This window comes from Natrix helvetica, assembly GCF_964273705.1.
Source record: "Natrix helvetica genome assembly, chromosome: 9".
In the NCBI taxonomy this organism is placed as follows: domain Eukaryota; kingdom Metazoa; phylum Chordata; class Lepidosauria; order Squamata; family Natricidae; genus Natrix; species Natrix helvetica.
Genome location: NC_138560.1, coordinates 25,781,883 through 25,793,617, shown reverse-complemented (window position 1 = coordinate 25,793,617; position 11,735 = coordinate 25,781,883). Strand labels below are relative to the sequence as shown.

The window sequence follows — 11,735 nt, the reverse complement described above, 5'->3', positions numbered from 1 at the left end:
CTAAGAAAAGAAACAAACCAACATAGAGTTCTTGTTTGAGCCACAAATGATCAGATTATCATACTTTGAACACCTTATGTGAAGATCTCTCTCTCTTCCATCGTTAATGCTGAGATAGAAGGAAGAAGAAAGGATGAGCAGCAGCGTCCTCTCTGTGTGTATGTGCCCTGGGGGGGGGGGGGGGAGACACCCAAAAGGCCGGCTCATCCGGGGGAAGGTTAGTCCATCCAGGTCTTCTTTTAGTAGTTGCCACCCAGCTGAGGGCATATGGTCCCCCAGATCCATTCGGCTCTTCCTACCGGTATCATTTCTACCCTTTTCTCCAAAGTTGTTTCACGTCCTCTGATTTATCTGAATACTCATCAATTGTGAAGATGGGATTTAATTTGCTTATTTCCAAACTCAAATTTCAGGAGTAAAAACCAAGGAATAGCAGCATTCTTAATATTAACAGTTGGCAATTTTGACCTGTGGTCAAAATTTCTACTTGTTGAGCGATAGAATTACCCAATCTGACGGTCCTCGGATTCGAGGGGGACCCAGAATTCTGCCTGCCGGGGCTTTGCCGGTGGGGGAATTCTGGGAGCCGAAGTCTCAAGTCTGCCAGGGCTGAGAAGGGCGCTCGGTCTGTGCCAATCGCAGGAGGCCTCGGGCCCCTTCAAAGCCTTCAGCCGCGGAGGGCGGGGCAGATGCGAGATCCTCTGCACCGGATCCCCCCCCCCCCCCCCGAAGCTCCGACATCCCGCGCGCTTGACCGGCAGGCTGGGGACTGGCTCTGCCGACGCCGCCCGGGGATCGCCCAAGAGAGGCGCGGGCTCTTCCTCCTAAGGAAGCTCGGAGGGGCTCGGCAGGGAGGGCAGCCCGCCTTACCCGGCCGGAGGGGCGTCGCCTCCGTCTCCAGTCCAGCCGGCGGCGCTTGCAGCCCCCGCCAGCTCCTCCAGGGACTCCCAGGCTCGGCGCCGCAAGAGAGGCCGGCCAGGTTGCCCGAGCGGCGGCAGAGGTTCCCTTTGTTCTTTCGGGCTCGGGAAGCGGGGGGGGGGAGGGCCTCCGTCCGCGCCCCACCTGCGCTGCCCTCGCCCGACAAGCGCGCCCCGGATGCCGCGCAGCTCTGGCGGGCGGTGCCGTGGCCGAATCCCGGGGCGGGGGGCGGCAGGGAGGCAGGGCCGGACCCTCCACGCGGCGGCTGCCTCCCCCGAGCCGGACCGGCCTTGGTTGACCCCGACCGGAGGGCTCGGGTGCCGAGGGCGCGGTCGGGGGAGCCGGCTCTTCTCCGCGGAGCGAACGGCGGGTGGCGGCAGGTGGACGCTCAGAGCCTCGGGAGCCCTTCCGCCGAGCACGGCGCTCCCTCGCAGCTCCCGTCGCCCCGTCTGGCAGGCGCCGCCGGCCCGGGAAGCAGCTGAGCTGGGGAGTCCCGGCCGGCAGTTCGGCTTCCAGAGCGGGCGGTGCGGGCGCCGGTGGCTCCTCCGGGCTCCCCGCCTTCCCTGTTTTTGCGGAAAGCAAAAGAATGGAGAAGAAGCGGGGAAGCTTCGGGTGGGAAATGGGGCCGTGGAAGAGAGTTTTGCTCTTTGCTGGTGAACGTGGATCTGCCTTGCGCCCATCCTGGAGGGATCCTACCCCGGGCCGGCTTTCAGAGACGTGAAAGGCTCTTTCCTCATCTTTTCCAATGAAACAGATCGAGACAGGAAGATCATTTTATTACATTTGAACGTTCTGACTAAAACGGATTCTCTCATTCAAAGAGGGAACCCAAAGACCATCTTTCTGTCCCTTTTATCAAAGAAAATGCAAGAGAAAAGCTGATTGGACAGGGCAAAAATAACTCCTCCTTTGCACTGTAAATCAGCTACATGGAATTCAACGCTACATGTGATAACACATATGCCCATTTAAATGAGGTCTGACGAAAGTGTGGGCATAAGATGGGTTAATGAGGTAAAAAGTCATAAGGTTGTTTGGAGTTTGCAGAAAGACAAACGAGATATACCAGACAAAAATCAGGCAACCCGCAGACATCCCATCCTATTCTGATCTGGGGAACAAGGATGGTTTTTTTATCTTGAAGTTTTTAGGAATGTTAGAAGTTATCAATTAAACCATCAGCATTTAACAGGAGAAAAATAAGTCAAATTAAAATACAAAATAACTATGTTAGTTAGCAAGTACAACAATGCTACAAAGTTAGTGTCGGTACTACAAAATCCATCCTGTGTAATCCTCAGCCGAAAACATGAACCACTGTATCCAAATCACTGGTCACTGTCTCTGGCAAGAAAGAGCCCTTGCCCCAGATTCCCCTGGAGAAAACATCATGTCGAAGGAGGTGGGCAGGATAGAGATAAAGCAGCTGTTTAATTTGCCATGCAAACTCTCAGCCATGTTTGCTACATGCCCCCCCCCCCCCCAATTCCATAAAGGGAGATGGCTGGAGTTAGTCTTTAAGCCTCTTAAGTCTTGCTTCAATGAGATGGGCTGCATATAAATTTAACAAATCAATAAATAAGGCTCCCCAACCTCATTCCAAACTTTGCAAATGAGACCAGATTCTCGGTTTCTTCCAAGATTTAACTGATGTTCCATGGCATTTACCCTGTTTCCGAGTACATGTTAAGCCATAGTTTTCTCCAGTGTATTGTACAGAATGAATATTAACTGGGTTTAAGGGATAAATTGTCATAAATTATGGTCTGTAAGCTAAGAAGGCTGGGTTAATAATCTATGCATAAAATGAACACTTTGATTATGGCTAAGTTGGTAATAAAAAATCTTCCAACTCCTTGAGCTGCTTGTTTTCTGCACATGAGGAGCTAACAGGTCACAAAATAGTTGGCTATTTTCACATACACTGCTCTGTTTTTCTCACCTTTTCCACAGTTTCTCTCTTAGGAAAGGGTCAGGGGTTGTTTTTCCGCCCCTGCCAGCTGGAGCTCAGGGGACCAGAGAAGTGTGAGTGTGTGTGTGTGTGTGTGTGTGTGTGTGAGACTTCCCTGGATTGTATAAGTGCCTCCACATCCCTGCTGTTTTCTTTAGCCAGCATTAACATGAGTGGAAGTCCCCTCTTCTTTTCAAATGTTATTAAAGTTTGTTATACAATAAAAATAAAAAGAAACAAAAGTTAGAGAGGTCAAAGAAGGAGAAAAAGAGGTGAAAAGAGAAAGGCAAAAAAGTAGTGACTTTCCCCAGCTTTTTTCAGTGCAGTAACATTAAAAAAATTGCATCTTCAATCTCTTTGTTGTACATTTCTAAATATTTCAAACCCTTTCTGTAACAAGAAAGTCATTCTACTCATCAAAACCTAAAATCAAAGTTTCAATGTTTTCGTTTTTGAGCAAAAAGTCCAGAAGCGGTTGCCAGTGTGGACTTCAGACAACGTTCCTAGTCCTCATTGTCCTTCTGTTCCGGGGTCTTGTGAGACTTTCCTCCAGTATGGAATTCAATGCAGGGATTTCCAAAGTCATCGCTCGATAGTAACTTTTGCGTGGCCTCCTCCATTTTGCTTGCTCTTCTCTTGCAGGTTGGGTGGCGGAGAGAGAGACCCCACGATGGAGGAGAGGAAGAAGAAGAGTCCCAAGGCTCACCTCAGCCAACCGGTGCCTGCAAGTGCGCTGCGCAAGCTGCCTGGCCCGGCCAGCAAGAGTGCCTCTTTCTCGCTGGGGACGCCACACCTCCCGTCTCCAAGGCCAAGAGCCAAGTTTAAGAGGTCAGCACGAGGACAGGGCAGAGTGGGCCTCCTAGGGCCAGGCCTAAGGGTACCAGGCCAGGTCCTGGCGTTCTGGCAGCATTTTCGGGAAGAGCAGGTAGAACCTGAGTCTCACACGGATCGGACATTCATTTATTTTCTGTCGCTGCTCCAGCCCATGACAGAAGCTGTCTCAGAGCATCATAAAGCATCTGAACCAACCCTAGTAAATAAAAATGGTAACAAAAGGCAACAGGGAAAAGCACTTGATTATTTCAAAAGAAATCAGTAATAAGAAACAGTATTAGAACTCTTTCAACTGGGGGCAGCGTGTGGGAGGAATTTGAGCTTGGAAAAGTAGCAGGGCGGGGCTGGGAGGAAACTTCAGAGTTGGCAAAAACCTCTCAGAAGCCAATAAAAAAAGAGCTCCAGTCTTGCCGCTAAGAAAACTTCCTCGTCAGGCTGATGAAGTCACTGGGAGACAACCTTGACTTGGTGGAGATGTTATTTAGGAAACAGAGCTGAGCCCACATATATCATTCCTCATATAAGTGTTTGTGATGCCCGAAGGGGCTCCGTTTGCATTTTAAAATGTTTTGTGACTCTCACTTGGGTTCTTGTCTTAGTGATGAGGATGCCAGCATAATCTACTCTGGATCTCACTGAGTGATCGGGGGTTAGAAAGCTCATCCTGCAGTGGTGGGTTTGAGACCAGGGTCTTTGATGGGGTCCCTCGGTTAAGATAGTTCTTTCAACATCCTCCTAGCATTACACAACCACAATTCAGTAAAAGAAAACTCTTCAATAGGGCCAGTCTGGTCCAGCTGTATTCACACAACATGCTTGATGTGGCCACCAAGCTAATTTCCTTTCTGAGTTTGCACAGTGCAGTGAACAAAAAGCTATTCAGAGTTATAACCAGCCAAGCCTCAGTTTGTGCAAATGCAGGTATATACACAAGTATCTTGAGGGGCCACCACATTTATGCTGCAGAGTTGCAGGAGAGCAGGTGGGAAGAAGAGGCTAAGCCAGCAGTAGAAACACCCCATCAGCAGCTATTTAAAGGGCAGCCAAAATGCCCTTTAGGCAATGCCAAAGCCTTTTCCGCAGGGGAGGAGAGCTGCTGTGCCAACCAGCTGGCTGCTTGGCCAATCTGTGGGGGAGAACCTGCTTTTCTCTTGAAGGCTGGCTGGCTTCCTGCCATTATCAGCCCAGATTTCACCTTTCCTTATTTTCTGTTGCAGAGCAAGCAAGGAGACGTCACGGGTTCCCCAGCTTGGGGGCAATGCGGGGTCCGTGGTGGGCACCCCCCTGCAGCATTCCTTCCTGACCGACGTCTCTGATGTGTATGAGATGGAAGGGGGTCTCCTTAATCTGCTGAATGATTTCCATTCAGGGAAGCTGCAAGCTTTTGGTAATGTCTTTGATGCTGGAATATCTCTAGACTGTGTTATGCTGGACAGAGAGAGAGGAGGCGGGTTTAAATCCTAAATTATCACTAATCTCGTCTAGCTGGTCAAGAAAGGCTCTTAGCCATTTGTGAAATCAGAGATGAATTAAATGGATAATCAATTTGAGTTCCTCCCCTACCAATTCTCTCGTCTCTCTCTCTCTCTCTCTCTCTCTCTCTCTCTCTCTCTCTTTTTGTAAATATTATTTTTATTCAGCATTTTTAAACATTAAAATCACAATTACACTTTTACAGCTTTCTGCTATAGGTATTCTTTTTTTGCATTAATTTTACATTTCTTTTCTAGCCAATCATATCATCTATTCCATATCTTAATAATACTCTGTTTCCTCTCTATCCCTTAGTTCCATTATTAACTTATCCATTTCCACGCATTCTAGCACCTTTTTTATGATCTCTGTGTTTCAGGGGATGGTTTTTTGTTTCCAGTTTTGAGAATGAATGAGATTCTGGCTGCGGTAATTATATGAAGCATAATATATTTAATTTCTTTGGTTATATTTCCTTTTGTTGTTCCCCAAAGAAACAGCTCAGGCTTCATGTCAATTTCTTGTTCCGTTACTTCCTCCAACCATTTTTGAATTTTTGTCCACAATTCCTGCGCTTTGGGAATTGTCTCTCTCGTGTTAAATCTTGCATCTGCTTGTCAGTCCCTGGCTACCAATGCCCCAAACCTTGGCTAGATGAATTTCTATCTCAAAGGGCTCCATTGTTAACCCACTTGTCTACATGGAAGAAGGTTGTCCTGTCTTTCTAAGGGTTCTCTTGCTGCAACAGTTAACGTTCCTCAGACTTGATAGGGATAAAAAAATTGTCCCAGTATCAACTCTTTTCATTTCCCCCACAAGATGTCCAGAGAAGCAGTGGTGGGTTCCGGATCCCGTTCCAATTGGTACGGCTGGAACGGGCCCAGCATTGCCCACATGGACGCGCGCAGTTCGCGCAAGTCACTTCCGGTTTGCTTGGAGGGTCATTTTAAGCGTTCCGAAGGCTTCAGGGAAGCCTCTGGACGGTCCCTGATGCCTCTGGAGGGCGTCCGGGGGGGCGGGGGAGGCTCTTTTTGCCCTCCCCAGGCTCCTATAAAGCCTCTGGAGCCTGGGGAGGGTGAAAAAAGCATGTAAAAATGGGGGAGGGTCGCGCCTGTTGTGCGTGCATGCGCACTGGGGGGGGGCGTGCATTGCATTGCATTATGGGTGCGGCACACCCGCACACGACCCCCCTGCACTCCCCCCACTTGTGGCACGCGAGCCAAAAAAGGTTCGCCATTGCTGTTCTATAGCATCCCATAATATCATTAGTATGATCTTGTTAATGCGTATCCTCATATTCAGGAGGTTTTTGCATTCTAACGAGGCATAAAGAAGATTGCAAGGAACTAAGTCAGGGTCCCCGGACCAGTTCTCTTATCAGGCTGTTCAGAGCTTTCTTTGTTCCCTCAAGGACTAGAAACATTAATCAGAGGAGCTCCTAGTTGCTGGAAACATTAATCAAAGTTGCTGCCGCTGCCATTAGAGCCCTTTTGGTAAGGCCAGCAGAGTTAACCTTTTCTTTCTTTTCTCTCTCTTTGGCTCACCTTTCCTCCGCACCCGTGCCCTTTGCTGGGCCTGCAGGCAGAGAATGTTCTTTTGAGCAGCTGGAACACGTGAGGGAGATGCAGGAGAAACTTGCCCGCCTGCACTTCAGCCTGGATGTCTACGTGGAGGAACTTGTGGAAGATCAGAAGAAAACTGTGGCTGACAGGAATCTGGACCAGCTGCTGACCAATGTGAGGGTCCCACGCAACGGCCTCCTTCTCTTCTTCAGAGGACACCCCTCCCTTTCCTGTCCTCCCCCTTTCTTTAGCTGGGGACTAAAATAAGTTGCGTGGTTCAGGATGCCGCTGGGCTTGATGGGGAGAGCCATTTGAAATGAAAGTGGAGATTTTCCTGGAGAGGTGGAAGGGTTGGGAGTCTCTTGCTTGGATGAGCATTTCCTAGTTCCTTTACAGCCTGGAAAGAACCAGTCAACCCAGGAAACCCCACCAGCAACGCATCTGGGGGAAAGCAACCCACTACTTCCCTCTGGGTCCTGGACTTCCCTTCTCTGAGCTATTAAATTGGTGGTGATTTATAGGCCGGGTTTGTCCAAAATCCAGCCTTGCGATGGGATGTAGTGGGCAGGGTGCCCAGGCTGGAGGGGTGTGTGTGTACTCCAGAGGAGAGAGATGCCTTGGAGCCTCGAGAGAACATGTAGGTGGGGAAAAGTCCTGTCCCCCGATGAGGAGATATAATGGGATAGCAACCAGATAAAAGACAACTTAGCCTGCTGCAGGAACGGGGGAGGGGCAAAAGGCTCAGAAGACCCACCTCGGATGAAATATTGTGCGGAGGTGGATTCCCAGGATGGGGGGGGGGGCGCATTCCAGAGGAGGAAGAGGCAGTCTGGATATCCTGTGTGAGAGAAAGAGGGGGAAGACAGCCCCTCCCTTCACAGAGCAAAGGCCGGTGACTTGCAGGGTCCTCGGTCTGGCAAGATTCCGTCCATAGAATCGATAAATAGAGTTCTATGAAGGCCTCAGCTTGGGAGGATTGCCACCTGCTGCTCTTGGTTTTGGACTTGACATCCATCTTGCCAGACTCGGAAGGGATTCTGCTATCGGCATCTATCATCTAACATGCGAACTCTTAGGGAGGAGCCATCTTCCCCCCCTTTCACACACACACAGGATACCTGGGCTGGCTTTTCCTCCTCTGGGATGCAACCCTGCCTCCTGGGGACCCACCTCCTCGCTCCCTTCCATCACATGCCTAGACTGAAGTTGGCTTGGTCTTTTGTCCTTTGGGAGGAATGCAACCCATTAAAACATAAAAGTTTGGTTCACTGTTGCATGGATCCAGCAGCTCAGGATGAAATGGTGGTGGTGGTGGGAGCCATAGCAAGGCAGGGGCTGGAAGGAGGGGACCTGCCTCCCCCACCGCCCAGGTGAGAGAAATGCAATCTCCAATGAAATGAAGCTAAAGCAGAGTTTGAATGACTCCCTTTGAGGCAGAGCAGGAGGAGGCAGGGAGAGCCCGGAGACAGGGCTGTGTGTTTGTGTCTTTGGCCAGAACAAGGGGGATGCGATGAGACTGACTGGGTCCCCACAACACACTGAACGTGCCCCAGGCTAGTCTGGCTGAGGATGGGGGGGCTTAGACCGGCCCTGCAGACGGGCCCTTTTTGAGGCCTCCAGAGATGGAGTGAAATGGGCACCGGGATGAGGTTGCATCTCCTCTCCAGTTAATTCTGGTTACTCCAAACCCAGCCTGGCTACCCCATATCTTCACCTTGTTTCCTTGTTTAAATTAAGCTCTTGGAAGGGTAGTTGGGCAGCTTCCTCCATGCCCGTCCCTGCGCCTGGCGTGACGTGATCCTGGGCAAGGCTTCCGGGGTTGTGCCTCTTGCATATGCTCCTAATGCTTTCCCCCCCCCCTTTGTTTCTGCAGCTGGAAGAACTCAGCAATTCCATGTATCCTTTTTGCAGGGCCCAGTGGGGTTCTCCTGGCAAATTGGTCTGGAGGTGGGAAAGGAGAAGGATGTGAATGGGGTGCCATTTCAGAGAACACGGTGGCCTCTGGGGAGGCAGTGCAAGGGGGTGTCCATGGGGATGGGTGGTATCTTGTGTATATAGGACTTCATTGTGCTTTGTCCTGGACACCCGAGTCCAAGGGACAGCCAATCTCTTGTCTACAACAACTCCAATTAAGATAATATAATACAGTATCTCTGCCATTGGGGGACTTGTACAAAGTACAGGTAGTCCTTGACTTAACACTAATGGAGCCTGGAATTTCCATACGCCATGATGGTCATAACTTGAGACACCCATAGGACCGCCTTGATTTTACAACATTTTTTGAAGCGGTTGCTAAGTAGATGCTGTGCCTGTTAAGAGAACCCATTGTCCACAAACTGGTATTTACATCCATAAAACACCATAAATCATGGTCACGTGACCCTGCAAACAGCCATAAATACAGGCTGATTGCTGAGCATCCAACATGCAATCATGTGACTGCAGATAGGGACATGGCCATTGGACCTCTGAATCTGGGTCGTAAGTACCTTTTTCGAGACCCTGGTACCTTTCAACAGTTGCTATGCAACCAGTTCTAAATTGAGGACTACTTGTATTGCAAGTGAGGTCCTTTCTCCCATCAACAACCTGTGGACAAAAATGCTAATTTATCTTAGAAGTTTGGTAACCAAAACATTGCAATCCAGGCTAAAATGGCCCTGGGTGGCTCATGCATGGTGTGAAACTACCCACTCAATTGTTACGAGAGCCAACCTGTGCTAAATTATGGGAGTGCTAAATTTTGCACCTTGCATAAATCCACATTCAGTCATAAAGCTCACAGACTGATCTTGAGAACTGTCAGTGTGCAATTATTCCACGAGCTATGTTGCTTGGTACTTCCAAATCCAAGCCAGCAGTCTTAACAGATGTTCCAAGTAGACAGGGTTGGTGTGAGTTACACTTCCAGGTTCCTCAGTGTTCATGTTACATCTTGCAGATTCAATAGAGAGCTGCAATCTTAACTAAGTCAGCATGGCTGATGTTCATAACAATCTTATACTTCATAGGATGAACCAATGGCAAAGACGTCCCTGGGTGGATGAGGGTCAAAAAAGGCAAGATCAGCGCTTTTCAACTTTGGCAACTTTAAGATAGTGGACTTCAACTCCCAGAATTCCCCAGGCAGCAAGTCTGTTGAGGTGCACCCATCTTAAAAGTTGCCAAAGTTAAGAAACATTAGTCAAGACAAGGACTGTAGCTACCCAATCAAAGCCTTGCTCTTTTATTTACATGTTTTTGCACCTGTAAAAAATGGTTGAGGCTGCCATCTTGGCTTTTTTCACCCCGAGATGCAATCATGCATCAAGATTAGCCAGGATTCCTTGCCGTTGGTCATTTGGACCGAGATGGATAGGAGCTGAAGTCCAAAACGTCAGGCAGCTGGTCTATCCAAACTATAGAAGCCTGAGAAATGGCTGCTGTCACTCCCCTCCTACTCATTTCTTAACTCTTTACCTTAGACAAAAGCTTCACCTGGCTGAAAATCCTGATGTGGAAGAAGCGCCCAATGCCTAAAAGAGGCATCGGGAAGGGCCAGGCCGGCCCCCTTCTGACGAGGCCTCAAGAAAGATGCCCCACAAGGATCTCTGGCAGGCAACTACTTCTGAATTGTGCTATAAAAAGGTTAGGGGCTGCTGGATGGAAAGAGACAGAGACACATAAGCAGCAGGACTGGAGATCGGAGGAGGCAGAAAGCTCAAGGGAAAAAAGCCTGTTCTGCATGGCCATCGAAAAACAAAGGAAGAAGGAAGGCAAAGGAGAGGGACCGGCCAGGATGCTGATCCTCCACATTGGCGCCCCGAGTTGAGCTGAGATACCTTCTTTTGCTCAGGTGTGGCAAGAGGAGGCGGCTTTTGGTTTCCTTCCCCTTGCAGTGCTGCTCCTGGTTCCATAACTGACAAACCTCTCTGGAAGTTTGGGATGAGCAGCAGACGTAGCAGCATTCGCTCTCCTCCCGCTGTGTGAGCTGGGCACCTCTAATTTTAAATAGTTTTGTTTTTGTAATGCTGCATGAGTTTGATCTCCTTCATCCTGTGCCTGCTCTGCACACGGCCTTGGTCTGAGAGCTATATATTAATTTCTTTCCAAGAACACAATTACTTTATTAGAGGTGGGAAAATTGCTTTGGGGGGAGTTTGGAAAAAGCCCCCATTATTCATGATGATACTTTTATATTCCTCCTTTTTCACTTGGATCGATAGCTGTGGGGAACAGATGAATTCCAACAGCATCAAACGTGAAAGCGACGGGGGAACATTTTGTGCTGAGATGATTCTTGGGAACATAATCTATCCCTGCAACCCCCATCCCCCCCCCCCCCCCAAATCTCCCTGGCTGGGGATGTGCAAGAGAAGGAGCAGGCTGAGCTGCTTGGTTTGCTTGTCACAGGCTTTCAAGTCAGGAGAGCCCCTTCAGCAGGGAGCCACCGCACAACCATAGAGGTTGACTCACAAACAGACGGAGAGACCTTCTGCTCAGCAATGGGGAAGCAGGGAATTCCATCCCCCAAACTACTTGGATCTTCTACTAGCCTATTTCCAGAAGGCTTTCTCTGTTGCTGGAATTGGGGGCGGTTTATTCCTTTGTAAGCGATTTCTAGAGAGAAGAGCCCTGCACTGAGTTCACTCCCAACTGCGGACTCTGGTTCGTGTGAGCCATCAATCTAGTGCTGAGTGTGGTGAAGCCGTGACTCTTGGTCATAAAAGAAAAAACACATTTGAAATGACGCTCTCTGGTTTTGGTTACTTTGATTAAACGGGAGGGTAATGCTCATTTTGAGATCTTCCTGTAGGACAGGGGTGGGGTAGGACTTGTGGACTTCAACTCCCAGAGTTCCTGAGGCAGCCATGCTGGTGGGGGAATCCTGGGAGTTGAAGTCCACAAGTCAAAAGGGGCCATAGTTCCCCAGCCGTTGCAAAACGAAGCTTTAGGAGCGGCCTTTGATCATTTCTTTATTTTCATGGCTAGGAACGCCGACAGGGGTGGGGTGG

The 11,735-nt window shown here is 49.4% G+C and overlaps 1 protein-coding gene across 4 annotated transcripts; it reads left to right on the top strand.

The window, feature by feature from the left end:
- Nucleotides 1-736: 736 nt before the first annotated feature.
- On the top strand, nucleotides 737-11,467 carry CCDC28B (coiled-coil domain containing 28B). Of its 4 annotated transcripts, XM_081962851.1 has the most exons (7): nucleotides 737-1,000; nucleotides 2,872-2,943; nucleotides 3,512-3,697; nucleotides 4,921-5,090; nucleotides 6,758-6,912; nucleotides 8,612-8,634; nucleotides 10,206-11,467. In XM_081962851.1, exons 3-7 carry the CDS (start codon nucleotides 3,540-3,542, stop codon nucleotides 10,258-10,260), a joined length of 561 nt encoding a protein of 186 aa, XP_081818977.1. In that variant the 5' UTR covers nucleotides 737-1,000; nucleotides 2,872-2,943; nucleotides 3,512-3,539; the 3' UTR covers nucleotides 10,261-11,467. The 4 variants fall into 4 exon arrangements, with proteins under 4 accessions (XP_081818977.1, XP_081818976.1, XP_081818978.1 ...); XM_081962850.1 differs by lacking the exon at nucleotides 2,872-2,943; XM_081962852.1 differs by lacking the exons at nucleotides 737-1,000; nucleotides 2,872-2,943; nucleotides 8,612-8,634 and having other exon boundaries at nucleotides 2,969-3,697.
- Nucleotides 11,468-11,735: the final 268 nt, after the last annotated feature.

Bases quoted from the DNA above. Each gene is read 5' to 3' on its own strand.
- CCDC28B (XM_081962850.1), top strand. From the start codon at position 3,540: ATGGAGGAGAGGAAGAAGAAGAGTCCCAAGGCTCACCTCAGCCAACCG. The intron at 3,698-4,920 runs GTCAGCACGAGG...TTTCTGTTGCAG, and splicing joins CCAAGAGCCAAGTTTAAGAG to AGCAAGCAAGGAGACGTCAC. The intron at 8,635-10,205 runs GTATCCTTTTTG...TCTTTACCTTAG, and splicing joins GAAGAACTCAGCAATTCCAT to ACAAAAGCTTCACCTGGCTG.